This window comes from Rhinopithecus bieti, unplaced genomic scaffold (genome assembly GCF_001698545.2).
Source record: "Rhinopithecus bieti isolate Rb0 unplaced genomic scaffold, ASM169854v2 scaffold_6949, whole genome shotgun sequence".
NCBI classification, from domain to species: domain Eukaryota; kingdom Metazoa; phylum Chordata; class Mammalia; order Primates; family Cercopithecidae; genus Rhinopithecus; species Rhinopithecus bieti.
The window spans coordinates 420,529-435,533 of NW_016805252.1; the positions used below are offsets into that span (position 1 = coordinate 420,529).

Here is a 15,005-nt window from a genome sequence, read left to right on the forward strand (position 1 = left end):
TAGCCAGGATGGTCTCGATCTCCTGACCTCGTGATCTGCCCGTCTCGGCCTCCCAAAGTGCTGGGATTACAGGCTTGAGCCACCGCGCCCAGCCGGCCTAGCCCCATCTCTACAAAAAATACAAAAATTAGCCAGGCATGGTGGTGCACACCTGTAATCCCAGCTACTCAGGAGGCTGAGGTGGGAGAATCGCTTGAACCTGGGATGTGGAGGTTGCAGGGAGCCGAGATTGCACCGTTGCACTCCAGCCTGGGCAACAAGAGTGAAACTCCATCTCAAAAAATAATAATAATAATTAAATAAATAAATAAATAATCATTCACTTTGTTAGGTGTTTATCACACCTAACCTTAAGAATATCTTACTAGACCATCCTGGCTAACATAGTGAAACCCCGTCTCTACTAAAAATACAAAAACTAGCTGGGCGAGGTGGCGGGCGCCTGTAGTCCCAGCTACTCGGGAGGCTGAGGCAGGAGAATGGCATAAACCCAGCAGGTGGAGCTTGCAGTGAGCTGAGATCCAGCCACTGCACTCCAGCCTGGGCAACAGAGCGAGACTCTGTTTCAAAAAAAAAGAATATCTTGCTAAAATAAAAAGTCTTATAGATGAAATCATATTATATCTGAGGTTTACTCTAAAATACTCCAGCAGAAAATTTAAAACAGACTTGGGGGAGGGGACTTACTTGTAGTTATCTGCACATAATCTACATTATTATCTCAAAGCCATCCTTTTGCTGTTGAGAATTCTGATTTTTAGCTGGGCCCATTGCTACCAAGGTAAAAAAGCTACTTTCTTCAGTGTCACTTACAGGTAGATGTAGCTGTAAGTCTTCATCTAGGACAATGATATATAAGCATAAATATTGTAGATAGCTTCCAAAAGGTTCTTCAATGAAGTACACTTTCCTTCCTTCACTTAACTGCCTAAAATGCGGATGTGATGACTGATACTCTAGCATGATCTTGGACCATGAAGATGAGGTTCAAGATGGTGGAGGGTGAGCCACAAGTAACTTAGGTCCATAATGCTTTTTGGAGTCATTGTGCCAGCCCTGGATCGCTAGATTTATTCTACATAGGGGAGAAATCAATTGGTATTGGTTTTAAGTCATCATTATTTAATTCTCTCTTGGGTATGGATTATCAATTACCGTGTAACAAACCACCCCAAAACTGAGTGACTTAGGGTAACAATCTTTTTTTTTTTTTTTAAATCATTCCTGATCTGGTGAGATGACTGGGCTCAGTTGAGCGGTTCTTTGGCTCAATGTGATATCTTCCTGGGCTTCAGTCATCAGTGGGGCTCAACTGAGCTGGAATCTCCAAGATGGTGCTTGCAAATGGCTGGCTGTTGATGGCTGGATGTTGGTTAAGAGCTCGGCTAGGACTGTTGAATGATGTACCTGCACACGGCCTCTCCATTTGATTCAGCCTTCTTGGAGGGTATCATCTGGGTTTCAAGAGGGGATGTCACAAGAGAGCTTTCTAAAATAGAGAAGGCGGCCAGGCACAGTGGCTCACGCCTGTAATCCCAGCACTTTGGGAGGCCAAGGTGGGTGGATCACTTGAGGTCAGGAGTTCAACATCAGCCTGGCCAACATGAGGAAACATCATCTCTACTAAAAAAAAAAAAAAAAATTAGCCAGGCGGAACCCCGTCTCTACTAAAATTAAAACTAAAAATTAGCTGGGCATGTTGGTGCACACCTGTAATCCCAGCTACTCGGGAGGCCGAGGCAGGTGAATTGCTTAAACCTGGGAGGCAGAGGTTGCAGTGAGCCAAGATAACACCACTGCACTCCAGCCTGGGCAACAGAAAGAGACTCTGTCTAAAAAAAAACAAAAAAAGAGAGAGAAAGAAGGCAAAAGTTGTTCGTCCCTTTAAAGACTAAGCCTGGAACTGACACAGTGTCTCTTCTTCTACAGTCTTAAGGAAAGGCCAGGTTCAAGGGGAGGGAAAATAAACTCTACCTCTCTATAGGGACAGTGAGAGAATTGGGGGCCATCTTTAGTCTGCCATGTGTTATGGTCAATGGAAATAGATATATGTATATTTACTGAGTGCCTGAGTCCCCCCCCCAGAGGTTTTAAATTTTTTTTTTTTTTTTCAGATGGAGTTTTGCTCTTGTTGCCCAGGCTGGAGTGCAATGGCTCGATCTCGGCTCACCACAACCTCCGCCTCCCAGGTTCAAGCGATTTTCCTGCCTCAGCCTCCCGAGTAGCTGGGACTACAGGCGTGCGCCACCACGGTCGGCTAATTTTGTATTTTTTAGTAGAGATGGGGTTTCTCCATGTTGGTCAGGCTGGTCTTGAACTCCTGACCTCACGTGATCCACCTGTGTTAGCCTCCCAACGTGCTGGGATTACAGGTGTGAGCCACTGCGCCTGGCCGATTTTAATTTTTATAATGGGTATAGGATGAAGCCTGGGTGTCTCATTCTGTGTTTTGAATGTTCCTGGGAGATTCTCATGTGCAGTCAAGTTGGAGAACCACTCGGTTGGAACACATAACCTCCTTCCCATCTCAGGCCCTGAAACATGCTATTTCCTGTATCTGGCGTTTTCCCCCCATTTTTACTTGGCTAACTTGGACTCTTCCCTCAGAAACCAGCTTCAGAATCCTTTCTTTAGCACAGACTTCCCTGCATGTTCTTCAACGGCACTTATCTCAGCTGCAACAAAATCATCAGTTGTGTAATTGTGTCTTTGTAATATCTTTTCCCCTTTTCTTCATAATAGTCAAAGTAAAGGATGGCTCTTCTCTCAGTCAGAACTATTAATAGATACTGTAATGGAAATGAAACAAGACCCTCAGACTCTTGTTAAAGTAAGAAGTCTAGCAGAGTCTCGGGCTTTAATTTTTTTTTTTTCCGATCATAAATGTGGGATAAAGATAATTTAACCTGCTGCTAAGGTTTGAATATCTGTTCCCTTGAAAACTCATGTTGAACCAGCCTGGGCAACATCAGACCTGTCTCTACAAATAATTTAAAAATTAGCCAGGTGAGGTGGCACATGCCTGTGATCCCAGCTACTCAGGAGGCTGAAGTGGGAGGATCACCTGAGCCCAGAAAGCTGAGGATGCAGTGAGCTGTGACTGCACCACTGCACTCCAGCCTGTGCAACAGAGTGAGACCTTGTCTCAAAAAATAAATAGGCCGGGCGCGGTGGCTCAAGCCTGTAATCCCAGCACTTTGGGAGGCCGAGACGGGCGGATCACGAGGTCAGGAGATCGAGACCATCCTGGCTAACACGGTGAAACCCCGTCTCTAATAAAAAATACAAAAAACTAGCCAGGCAAGGTGGCGGGCGCCTGTCTGTAGTCCTAGCTACTCCGGAGGCTGAGACAGGAGAATGGCGGGAACCCGGGAGGCAGAGCTTGCAGTGAGCTGAGATCCGGCCACTGCACTCCAGCCTGGGCAACAGAGCAAGACTCTGTCTCAAAAAAAATAAAATAAAATAAAATAAAATAAAATAAATAAATAGATAAATAAGCTGAGTGCGGTGGCTCACACCTGTAATCTCAGCACTTTGGGAGGCCAAGGTGGGCAGATCACATGAAGTCAGGAGTTTGAGAACAACTGGCCAACATGATGGAACCGCATCTCTACTAAAAATACAAAAATTACCTGGGCATGGTGGCATGTGCCTGTAATGCGAGCTACTCAGGAGGCTGAGGCAGGAAAATCACTTGAACCTGGGAGGTGGAGGTTACAGTGAGCTGAGATCATGCCACTGCTCTCCAGCCTGGGTGACACAGCAAGACCCTGTCTCAAAAAATACATAAACAAATGAACTTATGATGAAATTGAATCCCCAGTGTGGCAGTACTGAGAGGTGGGGACTTTAAGAGGTGATTGGGTCATGAGGACTCTTTTCTCATGAATGAACTAATCCATTCATGGATTAATGGATTAGTGAGTTAATGGATTAATGGGTTAGCCTGGGAGTGAGGGGTGGCTTTATCAGAAGAGGAAGAGAGACTTGAGTAGCACGCTCAGTTCCTTTGCCCTGTGATTCCCCGTGCCACCTCAGGATCCTCCAGAGAGTCCCGAGTCTTCTTGCCCCAACAGCAAGAAGGCCCTCACCAGATGCAGCCCTTCCACCTTGGACTTCCCAACCTCCATAACTACAGGAAATAAATTCCTTTTCTTTATAAGGTTTCAAGTGTTCTAAGCAACGGAATACGGACTAAGACACACACACCAATGCACAGCTTCTCATTTAACAGAATCAGTTTTACAAGCATTTATTCTGCTTGGAAATTCAGATGTCAATCATAAGATTGTTGCTAGGGCAACAAAATATTAAGTAAGACCACCAAATAGCACCAAGGTTTCTCCTTCATAATAATGATTGCAATACTGGCAATAATTTCTAATGTCTTCGGACTCCTACAAGGTTATTTTGTGCAAATTACACTTCAAAGGACAGATTTATGCAACCAGAGAATGGAACACTGGCTGCTGTAATAAATATCCATAGATCTCCATACTACACAAGACTATAAAACACATTTAGAGCCTTTTGAATATTCTCAGTTTATGACCTTATCAAACCACATTCTGTTTTGTTTGTTTGTTTTACTTTAAGTTCTAGTGTACATGTGTACAACGTGAAGGTTTGATACATGTGCCATGCTGGTTTGCTGCACCCATCAACTTATCATTTACATTAGGTATTTCTCCTAATGCTATCCCTCCCCCAGCCCCTCTGTTTTTTTTTTTTTTTTTTAAGACGATCTCACTCTGTCACCCAGGCTGGAGTGCAGTGGTGTGATCTCGACTCACTGCAACCTCTGCCTCCCGGGTTCAAGTGATTGTCCTGCCCCAGCCCCCTCAAGTACCTGGAATTACGGGGTTGTGCCACCATGCCTGGCTAATTTTTGTATTTTTAGTAGAGACAACATTTCACCATGTTGGCCAGGCTGGTCGCAAACTTCTGGGCTCAAGTGATCCGCCCGCTTCGGCCTCCCAAAATTCTGGGATTACAGGTGTGAACTACCACGTCTGGCCTAAACTACATTCTTGAATTAGTTTTACGGCACGGAATATCTTTTTCTCCTCTCTCAATCCTCTCTCTCTCTCTCTAGCTCCCTTTCCTCCCCTACAGCTGCAAAGAAGAGATCTTCTTAATCCATTTCTTAAACTTCTTTTGATTAATTATAAATAATTTTTTTTTTTTTTTAGATGGAGTCTCCCTCTGTCACCCAGGCTGGAGTGCAATGGCAAAATCTCAGCTCACTGCAACCTCCGCCTCCCGGGTTCAAGTGATTCTCCTGCCTCAGCCTCCTGAGTAGCTGGGACTACAGATGTGTGCCACTATCCCTGGATTTTTTTGTTTGTTTGTTTGTTTGTATTTTTAGTAGAGATGGGGTTTCATCGTGTTAGCCAGGATGATCTCCTGACCTCATGATCTGCCCGCCTCAGCCTCCCAAAGTGCTGGTATTACAGACGTGAGCCACCGCACCTGGCCAATTATAAATAATTTTTAAGGCTAAACTCTGGAATTTTGCTAGTTAGCCTTAAAAGCACAAAGCAGGCCTATAAAGTTCAATTTTACTGGTAGAAAGCAAGAAATGGATGAATAGGATGTTAGCTGACAACCATGCAATTGAAACCTCCTTTGCAAAAACTATGAGAGTGAGAAAACAATGGCAGTGAAGGAGATCGGATCTGGTCAGCCCCTACCTTGCCTTTGACCCTCAAGCTGCCTGTAGTTATTCCTGGGTTTAGGCTAATCTGACTTGTCTCTTTGGGAGATTTTTATTTTATTTTATTTTATTTTATTTTATTTTATTTTATTTATTTTTCCTTGAGATGGAGTCTCACTCTGTAGCCCAGGCTGGAGTGCAGTGGTGCAATCTCGGTTCACTGCAACCTCTGCCTCCTAGTTCAAGCGATTCTCCTGCCTCAGCCTCCAGAGTAGCTGGAACTACAGGTGCCTGCCACCATGCCCGACTAATTTTTGTATTTTTAGTAGAGACGAGGTTTTGCCATGTTGGCCAGACTGGTCTGAAACTCCTGACCTCAAGTGATCCGCCCACCTTGGCCTCCCAAAGTGCTGGGATTAGAGGAAAGAAGGAAAGGAAGGGAAGGAAAGGAAAAGAAAGGAAAGGAAAGGGAGGGGGAGGGGAGGGGAAGGGAGAGAAAGGAAAGGAAAGGGAGAGAAAGGGAATAGTGAGAGAAAGAAGAAAAGAGAGAAAGAAGGAAAGAGAAAGAAAGAGAGAGAAAGAAAGAAAGAAGAAAGAGAGAGAAGAAGGAAGGAAGGAAAGGAAGGAAGGAAGGGAAGGAAGGAAGGAAGGGAAGGAAGGAAGGAAGGAAAGGAAAGGAGGAAGGAAGGAAAGGAAAGGAGGAAGGAAGGAAGGAGGGAAGGAAGGAAGAAAAGAAAGGAAAGGAAAGGAGGAAGGAAGGAAGGAGGGAAGGAAAGGAGAAAAGAGGCTCCTTATGAATAACAAAAGACACCCTTCTCACCAAGAGTTTTTGGAAATTCCAGAGTGATGGGGTGAGAAGGGTGTCTTTGGAACCAGAGCTGAAGACCAAATACATATTTCTTACTATATCACGATATCACAGGAGGTAAAAGGGAGGTGCCCTTGAAGCAACTCCTCCCCAGCCCCCCATCCTCTTGTGTGCCCGGAGGATCAGAAGAGGTCCGGCCAAGACAGCTTAGCTGTGGTTCAAGCCTCTGATTGCGTGGATAAATACCAGGTTTCCAGAGTGCCAGGGCAGGGCTGCCCCCTTGCGGTGACATTAACTTTCCATGGCTATTTAAAATCAGCAGAGGACACACGATCTTCAGATGGGTCCTGTTCAAACTGAACATTTTACTTCCATATTTTCCCCTGGAGAGAAGAAAAATCATTAAACGTTCCTTTTTGGGTTTTTTTAGACAGAGTCTCACTCTGTCGCCCAGGCTGGAGTGCAATGGCGCAATATCAGCTCACTGCAACCTCTGCCTCCTGGGTTCAAGTGATTCTCCTGCCTTAGCCTCCCGAGTAGCTGGGATTACAGGCACCCACTACTATGCCCAGCAAATTTTTGCATTTTTAGTAGAGTTGGGGTTTCACTATATTGGCCAGGCTGGTCTCCAACTCCTGACCTCAGGAGATCTGCCTGCCTTGGCCTCCCAAAGTGCTGGGATTATAGGCATGAGCCACCAGGCCTGGCCTTTTTTTTTTTTTTTTTTTTTTTGGGGACGGAGTCTTGCTCTTTGCCCCCCCAGGGCTGGAGTGGGCAGTTGGCCCGATTCTCGGGCTTTCACTGCAAAAGCTCTTTGCCTCCGGGTTCACGCCCATTTCCTCCCCCTTGCCCTCAACCCTCCCGGTTTAGGGGCTGGACTACAAGGCGGGGGGCCCCGCCACCGTTGGCCCGGGGGGGGCTAGTTTTTTTTTGTATTTTTAGTAGAGGATGGGTTTTCCCTTTTGGTTTAGCCAGGATGGTTCCTCGGATTTCCTGACCTCGTGGATCCGCCACACCTCGGCCTCCCAAAGTGCTGGGATTACAGGCGGCCTATTTTGTTTTAATAGAGAAGGGCGTCTCAAACTCCTGGCCTCAAGCTATCCTCCTGCCTCAGCCTCCCAAAGTGCTGGGATTGTAAGAGTGAGCCACTGCACCTATCCCACCCCCTCCCACCCTCATTTTTAGAAGGGCACAGGCTAGAGACCACATTTCCATCAGCCACTTTTGTGGCTAGACCTGGCCATGCGACTAAGTCCCACCACAATTAGTTTTGCACCAGCCTAATGAATTTCCTAATCTTTATATAAGATGTGAGTTAGGGCCGGGCGCAGTGGCTCACACCTGTAATCCTAGCACTTTGGGAGGTCAAGGTGAGTGGATCACCTGAGGTTGGGAGTTCGAGACCAGCCTGATCAACATGGAGAAACCCCGTCTCTACTACAAATACAAAATTAGCTGGGCATGGTGGCGCACGCCTGTAATCCCAGCTACTCGGGGGACTGAGGCAGAAGAATCGCTTGAACCTGGGAGGCAGAGGTTGCGGTGAGCCGAGATCGTGCCATTGCACTCCAGCCTGGGCAACGAGAGGCAAACTCTGTCTCAAAAGAAAAAAAAAGATCTGAGTTAGTTTAGTCTCTGAAACAAAAGAGCACACCAACAAATACTGCTCATTCCTCCCCAAATCATTTACGTGTGTTAGGCAGAAAGATCATTAAATCAATGAAGTGAGTCAAGACAAGCATTTTTAATAAGATAAAATAGATCAATGTGCATCCACATAGAAGTGAATATTGCTTCAGGCCGGGTGCGGTGGCTCACGCCTGTAGTCCCAGCACTTTGGGAGGCAGAGGCGGGCAGATCCGTTGAGATTAAGAGTTCCAGACCAGCCTGGCCCGCATGGTGAAACCCCATCTTTACTAAAAATACAAAAAATTAGCCAGGCGTGGTGGCAGGCACCTGTAATCCCAGCTGCTTGGGGAGGGTGCGGCAGGAGAATCCTTGAACCCAGGAGGCAGAGGTTGCAGTGAGCCAAGATAGTGCCATTGCATTCCAGCCTGGGAGAGAGAGGGAAACTGCATCTCAAAAACAACAAAAAACAGAAAGGGGTTGGGGTCAGAGGAGTTACACTCGCTGATGTAAGGTTTTCTCATTTTTCTTCCTGTGTTGGGGACAAGTTGCTTGGTTCCTCTCTAGAACGGACAGGGTAGATATTTGTGGTTTTCCCTTTCTTGGATGGAAACTCAGAAGGATCTGTACGCTGTTCCAGTTTGCCCGGCGTGGTATAGCTGGGCTGTCCGAGCATTAGAAGTCACTGTCTTCTCCATAAAGTGGGAAAAGGGGAAGGCAAAGTTGAAAAACAATACAAATAGAAGAAGGTGTGTGCTCCACCAAAATTGGGGCAAAAGTCAAGAAAAGGGGATATGAGTCTGTCTGGATGGCTCATGCCTATAAACCCCACACTTCAGGAGGCAGAGGCAGGAGGATCATTTGACCTCAGGAGTTGGAAATCAGCCTGGCCAACATAGAGAGACCTCTACAAATAATAATAATAATAATAATAATAATAATAAATCAGCCAGGTATGGTGGCCTGCACCTGTGGTTCTAGCTACTTGGGAGGCTGAGGTGGGGAGATCACTTAAGCCTGGAAGGTCGATGCAGCAGTGAGCCTTGATCATGCCACTGCAATCTAGCCTGGGCAAAAGAGTAAGGCCCAGTCAAGGCAAGGAAAGGGAAAGGGAAGGGACGTGGTGGCTCAGGCCTGTAATCCCAGCATCTTGGGAGGCTGAGGCCGGTGGATCACTTGAGGTCAGGAGTTTGAGACCTCCCTGGCCAATATGGCTAAACTCTATCTCTATTAAAAATACAAAACTTAGCTGGGCGTGGTGGTGCACACCCGTAATCCCAGCTACTCAGGAGGCTGAGGCACGAGAATCACTTGAACCCGGGAGGCAGAGGTTGCAGTGAACCGAGATCGCGCCACTGTACTCCAGCCTGGGTGATGGAGTGAGATCTTCTATCAAAAAAAAAAAAGTTGTGCTTGATTATGCTTGATGGAAAAAAGGTGAGACCTTCTTTTCAGCAATGAGTCTGGTAGAAATCGGTGTAATAGGGTAGCTCACATTTATCGAGCACTTACTACGGGCCAGTTACTGTTTTAAATGTTTTATATGTATTACCCACTGAATCCTACAACAATCCTATGAAATGGGTTTTATCAGTGCATCCATTTGACCGTCCAGGCGAGAGAGAGTTGGGAAGGGTGCTTTCTCAATGCTCCCACTGTGACCGGAGTTGGTTCCTTCCAGTGGGTTTGTGGTCTCGCTGACTTCAAGAATGGAGCTGCAAACCTTCGCGGTGAGTGTGACAGCTCTTAAAGATGTCATGGACCCAAAGAGTGAGCAGCAGCAAACTTTATTGTGAAGAGCAAGAGAAGACAGCTTCCACAGCCTGGAAGGGGACCCGAGCAGGTTGCCGCTGCTGGCTAGCTTTTATTCCCTTATTTGTCCCCGCCCATGTCCTGCTGATTGGTCCATTTTACAATCCTCTTGTAAGACAGAAAAGTTCTCCAAGTCTCCACTCGACCCAGGAAGTCCAGCTGGCTTCCCCTCTCACTGCTACCTCTCTGTAGCTGCTACTACTGGGATTCGAACCCTCTGTCTTCTGGCTTGGAAGTCTTAACCACTGATCGCGTCTTCCACTCAGCTACTCCTTGGGAAAAGCCCGGAAAGAAGCCACAGCACAGGGCACAGGGGTGTCGAAGGGCAGTTCCTCGGGGCTCAGCCAGCAGGGCTGCAGGGCTGCAGGAAAGGACAGTCCAGCACAAGGTCCCAGCTTCTCCACCACTCAGGTTGGAAGTCTTCTGGGGTTGCAGCGCCCCTGGGGCTCAAGGGCGGACACCAGCAGGAGCGCGGTTCTGGCTGCGCCAGTCAAAAGTGACCAGTGCGCCCAGGGAGATGAGGACCAGACCGGCCAGCCCCAGACGGACAAGGTTCCCCCGAGTGTAGTCAGAGGAGCTAGAGTCTGCGGGCGGAGCCGGGAGAGACGGGCCGTCAGCTCCTGGACCCCGAAGTCTGGGCCCTGAACTCCAGGTTTCCAGCCCTGGGGTGGACTTGGGAACCGGACTCCTCAGTCTCAAAGTTGAGGGGGAGTCGATGGAGGTTTCAACTCCTGGGTCCAGGAAGGAGGGACTGGGGGCCTGGACTCCTGGGTCTGAGGGAAGAGGCACTGGGGTCCGGGAATCCTGGGTCTGAGAGAGGAGGGGCTGGGGGTCTGGACTCCTGGGTCTGAGGGAAGAGGCACTGGGGCCCGGGAATCCTGGGTCTGAGGGAGGAGGGGCTGGAGGACTAGAAACCTGGGTCTGAGGGAGGAGGGGCTGGAGGACTAGAAACCTGGGTCTGAGGGAGGAGGGGCTGGGGGCCCGGACTCCTTGGTCTGAGGGAGGAGGGGCTGGGGATCTGAACTCCTGGGTCTGAGGGAGGAGGGGCTGGGGTCTGAACTCCTGGGTCTGAGGGAGGAGGGGCCGGAGGGGCTGGACCCCTGGGTCTGAGGGAGGAGGGCTGGGGGCCTGGACCCTGGGTCTGAGGGGAGGAGGGGCTGGGGGCCTGGACCCCTGGGTCTGAGGGAGGAGGGCCTGGGGGCCTGGACCCCTGGGTCTGGAGGGAGGAGGGGCTTGGGGGCCTGGACCCCTGGGTCTGAGGAGGAGGGGGCCTGGGCCTGGACCCTGGGTCTGGAGGGAGGAGGGCTTGGGGGCTGGACCCCTGGGTCTGAGGGAGGAGGGGCTGGGGGCCCTGGACCCCTGGGTCCGAGGGGAGGAGGGGCTGGGGGGAACCTGGACCCCCTGGGTTCTGAGGGAGAGGGCCTGGGGGCCTGGACGCCCTGGGTCTGAGGGAGGAGGGGCTGGGGGCCTGGACCCCTGGGTCTGAGGGAGGAGGGGCGGGGGCCTGGACCCTGGGTCTGAGGGAGGAGGGGCTGGGGGCCTGGACCCCTGGGTCTGAGAGGAGGGGCTGGGGCCTGACTGGGTCTGAGGGAGGAGGGGCTGGGGGCCTGGACCCCTGGGTCTGAAGGGAGGAGGGGGCTGGGGGCCTGGACCCCTGGGGCTGGGGAGGCGGGCCGGGCGGCAGGGCCCTCACCTTCCCAGCCGATGACCAGCGCCTCACTGCGCTGCGACAGCACGTAGGGCGCGGACGGCGTGTGATAGTAGCAGCTGTAGGTGCCGGGAGCGCGGGCGCCCAGCAGCGGGAAGTCGGCCCAGGGCTGCGCGGAGTCGCGGTACTGCAGCGGGGCCGCCACGCCCTCGCGGTACAGCACGAAGCTCATGTTCCGCAGGCGGCCGGCGCAGCGCAGGCTTACGTTGGCGCCGGGAGTCACCACCGGCCCGGGCAGCGCCACCAGCGACGGCCGCGGCAGCTGCTCTGCGGAGACGGGGTGAGAGTCGGCGGCCGCGTGAGCGCCTTCAGCTCGCTCGCTCTCTTTCTCTTTCTGCCTCTGTCTCTCTCTCTTTCTGTCTCTCTTTCTCTCTGCCTGTCTCTTTCTCTCTGCCTGTCTCTCTCTCTCTCTTGTCTCTCTCTTTCTCTCTGCCTCTCTCTCTGCCTGTCTCTCTCTTTCTCTCTGCCTGTCTCTCTCTCTGCCTGTCTCTCTCTCTGCCTGTCTCTCTCTCTCTCTGTCTCTCTTTCTCTCTGTCTCTTTCTCTCTGCCTGTCTCTCTCTCTCTTCCTCTCTCTGCCTCTGTCTCCTTCTCTTTGCCTCTCTCTCTCTCTCTGCCTTGGTCTCTCTTTCTCTCTGCCTCTCTTTCTCCTTCTGCCTCTCTCTTTCTCTCTCCCCTCACTCTACCTCTCTCTCTCCTTCTGTCTGCCGCGCCCCCTCTCTCCCCCCCAGTATCTCTGTATCTCTCTACTTGTGTCTGTGAATGTATCAGTTTGCCCGCCTCGCTCTCTCTTTCCCTGTATCTCTCTGTCCCTCCCCCACCTCCCTTGTTCCACCCGCTTCTCCTCCCCGACCCCAGGACCTCACCTATCACCAGCAGCTCCAGGGGATCGCTGGGCTGGGACCAGACACCCGGCCTCCAGTCTGGCCTCCGGTAGCAACAGTGGTAACTTCCCCCTTGGGCTGGAGTCACCTCCTCCAGAAAGAATTCTGCCAGCTCGGAGGACACATCCCGGAAGAGAAGGGGACCGATCTCTCCAAGCTTGAAAAGTCCAAATCTCCAGGCGGGTTGGGGTGCCCGGCACCTCAAGGTCACATTGACCCCAGGGGTCACAACTGTAGCCGGCTGAGCTCCCAGCCATGGCTTGGGGTATAAAGCTGGAGGGACTGAATAAACGGGGCTGCCTGGGTCCTCGGGCCTCCTGGGAGCCCCAGAAGATGACAGGGAAGTTGGGGAAGGAGGAAAATCACCTTGAATGATTACTGCCCCTTTCTCAGTCTCAGTTTCCTGTTTGTAAAATCAGGGAGAGACTGGACTACAATCAAGGCTTGTTAAAACCAGGTGCAAATCAGAGGGGCAGGACAGAAACTTCTGAGCTTTACTCCACAGTTTGTAAACACAGTAGTCAGGTCCCAGAACTCTGTAATTTTATTTTATTTTTTTTTTAAGTAAGGAGATGGGGGTGTCTCCCTATGTTGGCCAGGCTGGTCTTGAACTACCAGCCTCAAGCAATCCTCCCACCTTGGCCTCCCAAAGTGCTAAGTTTACAAGCTTGTGCCACTGTGCCCAGACATTTTTTTTGTTTGTTTGTTTGTTTTTGTTTTTGTTTTTTTTTTTTTGAGGCAGGGTCTTACTCTGATGTTAAGGTGGGAGTGCAGTGGTGTGTTCTCAGCTCACTGCAGCCTCAACCTCCTGGGCTCAAACAATCCACCTGAGCCTCCTGAGTAACTGGGACCACAGGCACATGCCTCTCTACACAAGGCTAATTTTTTATTCATTTTTAGTAGAGACAAGCATTCGCTATGTTGCCCAGGCTAGTCTCCAACTCCTGGGCTCAAGCAATCCTCCCACCTTGGCCTCCCAAAGTGCTGGGATTACAGGTATGAGCCACCACACCCAGCCAGAACTCTAATTTTAAATAACTTTCCAGAATATTTGCAATATAGTATTTCAAGAGTTGCCAAAACGTACTATTGGAAAGAAAAAAAAAAGTTGGATCCCTACCTCACACCATTTCCCAAAACAACTTTCAGATTAATTAAAGACCTACCTGTGTTTCATTTTTTTAACTATAAAATTATTCAAAAAACTATAGGAAAATATATTTGTCTTGGGGTAAGGAAGTCTTCTTAAAATGTAAAATAAGAAATTCTATGGAAGATTAATTAATTTGACCACTTCAAATTTCTTAAGTTGTGTATGCTAAAAGACAAAACTAGAGGACAAATGACAGTACTGGCAGACATCACTTATTCACAAATCACACAAATTAAGAGTATAGGAAGGCTGCCGGGTGTGGTGGCTTATGGCTGTAATCCCAGCACTTTGGGAGGCCAAGATGGGTGGATCACCTGAGGTCAGGAGTTCAAGACCAGCTTGGCCAGCATGGTGAAATCCTGTCTCAACTAAAAACACAAAAATTAGTTGGGTGTGGTGGTGCTAGCTTGTAGTCCCAGCTGTTTGGGAGGCTGAGCAGGAGAATTGCTTGAACCCTAGAGGCAGAGGTTGCAGTTAGCCAAGATCATGCCACTGCACTCCAGCCTGGGCAACAGAGTGAGAACTCCATGATGACGTGCACTTTGGGAGGCTGAGGCTGGAGGATTGCCTGAGCCCAGGAGTTCGAAGCTGCAGTGAGCTATGATAGAGCCACTGCACTCCAGCCTGGGTGACAGAATGAAGCGTCTTTTTTTTTTTTTTTTTTTGAGACGGAGTTTCGCTCTGTCGCCCAGGCTGGAGTGCGGTGGCCGGATCTCAGCTCACTGCAAGCTCCGCCTCCCGGGTTCACGCCATTCTCCTGCCTCAGCCTCCTGAGTAGCTGGGACTACAGGCGCCCGCCACCTCGCCCGGCTAGTTTTTTTGTAGTTTATAGTAGAGACGGGGTTTCACCGTGTTAGCCAGGATGGTCTCGATCTCCTGACCTCACGATCCGCCCGTCTCGGCCTCCTAAAGTGCTAGGATTACAGGCTTGAGCCACCGCGCCCGGCCTGAAGCGTCTTTAAAAATAAATAAATAAAATAAGGGTTGGGTGAGGGGCTCATGTTTGTAATCCCAGCACTTTGGGAGGCCAAGGCAGAGGGATCACCTGAGGTCAGGAGTTCCAGACCAGCCTGGCCAACATGGTGAAACCCTGTCTCTACTAAAATACAAAATTATCTGGGCATTGTGGCGCATGCCTGTAGTCCCAGCTACTTGAGAGGCTGAGGCAGGAGAATCCCTTGAACCCAGGAGGTGGTTGCAGCAAGCTGAGATTGCACTACTGCACTCCAACCTGGGCGACAGAGACTCGTCTCAAAATAAAATAAATAAATAAATAAACAAACAAACAAATAAAGGTAGAAATAGCTATAGTGACATTGAAATATCTCCAAGAGAGTTTTGTTTGTTTTTTTTGTTTTTG

At 49.7% G+C, this 15,005-nt stretch overlaps 2 protein-coding genes across 2 annotated transcripts in view; one reads left to right on the plus strand and one right to left on the minus strand.

Annotated features, from left to right (window-relative positions):
• Positions 1 to 9,996: 9,996 nt before the first annotated feature.
• OSCAR (osteoclast associated Ig-like receptor) overlaps positions 9,997 to 15,005 on the minus strand; it is an 8,835-nt gene continuing 3,826 nt past the window's right edge. The window contains exons 4-6 of the mRNA XM_017871795.1: positions 12,475 to 12,774; positions 11,596 to 11,877; positions 9,997 to 10,486 (exon numbers count right to left, since the gene is read on the minus strand). Coding sequence (XP_017727284.1) covers positions 10,350 to 10,486; positions 11,596 to 11,877; positions 12,475 to 12,774 — 719 coding nt within the window. The 3' untranslated portion in view covers positions 9,997 to 10,349. The remainder of the gene's footprint in view (positions 10,487 to 11,595; positions 11,878 to 12,474; positions 12,775 to 15,005) is intronic.
• Positions 11,787 to 15,005, plus strand: part of NDUFA3 (NADH:ubiquinone oxidoreductase subunit A3) — a 10,827-nt gene continuing 7,608 nt past the window's right edge. The window contains exon 1 of the mRNA XM_017871800.1: positions 11,787 to 11,890. The gene's annotated coding sequence lies outside the window, so the exon portion shown is untranslated. The remainder of the gene's footprint in view (positions 11,891 to 15,005) is intronic.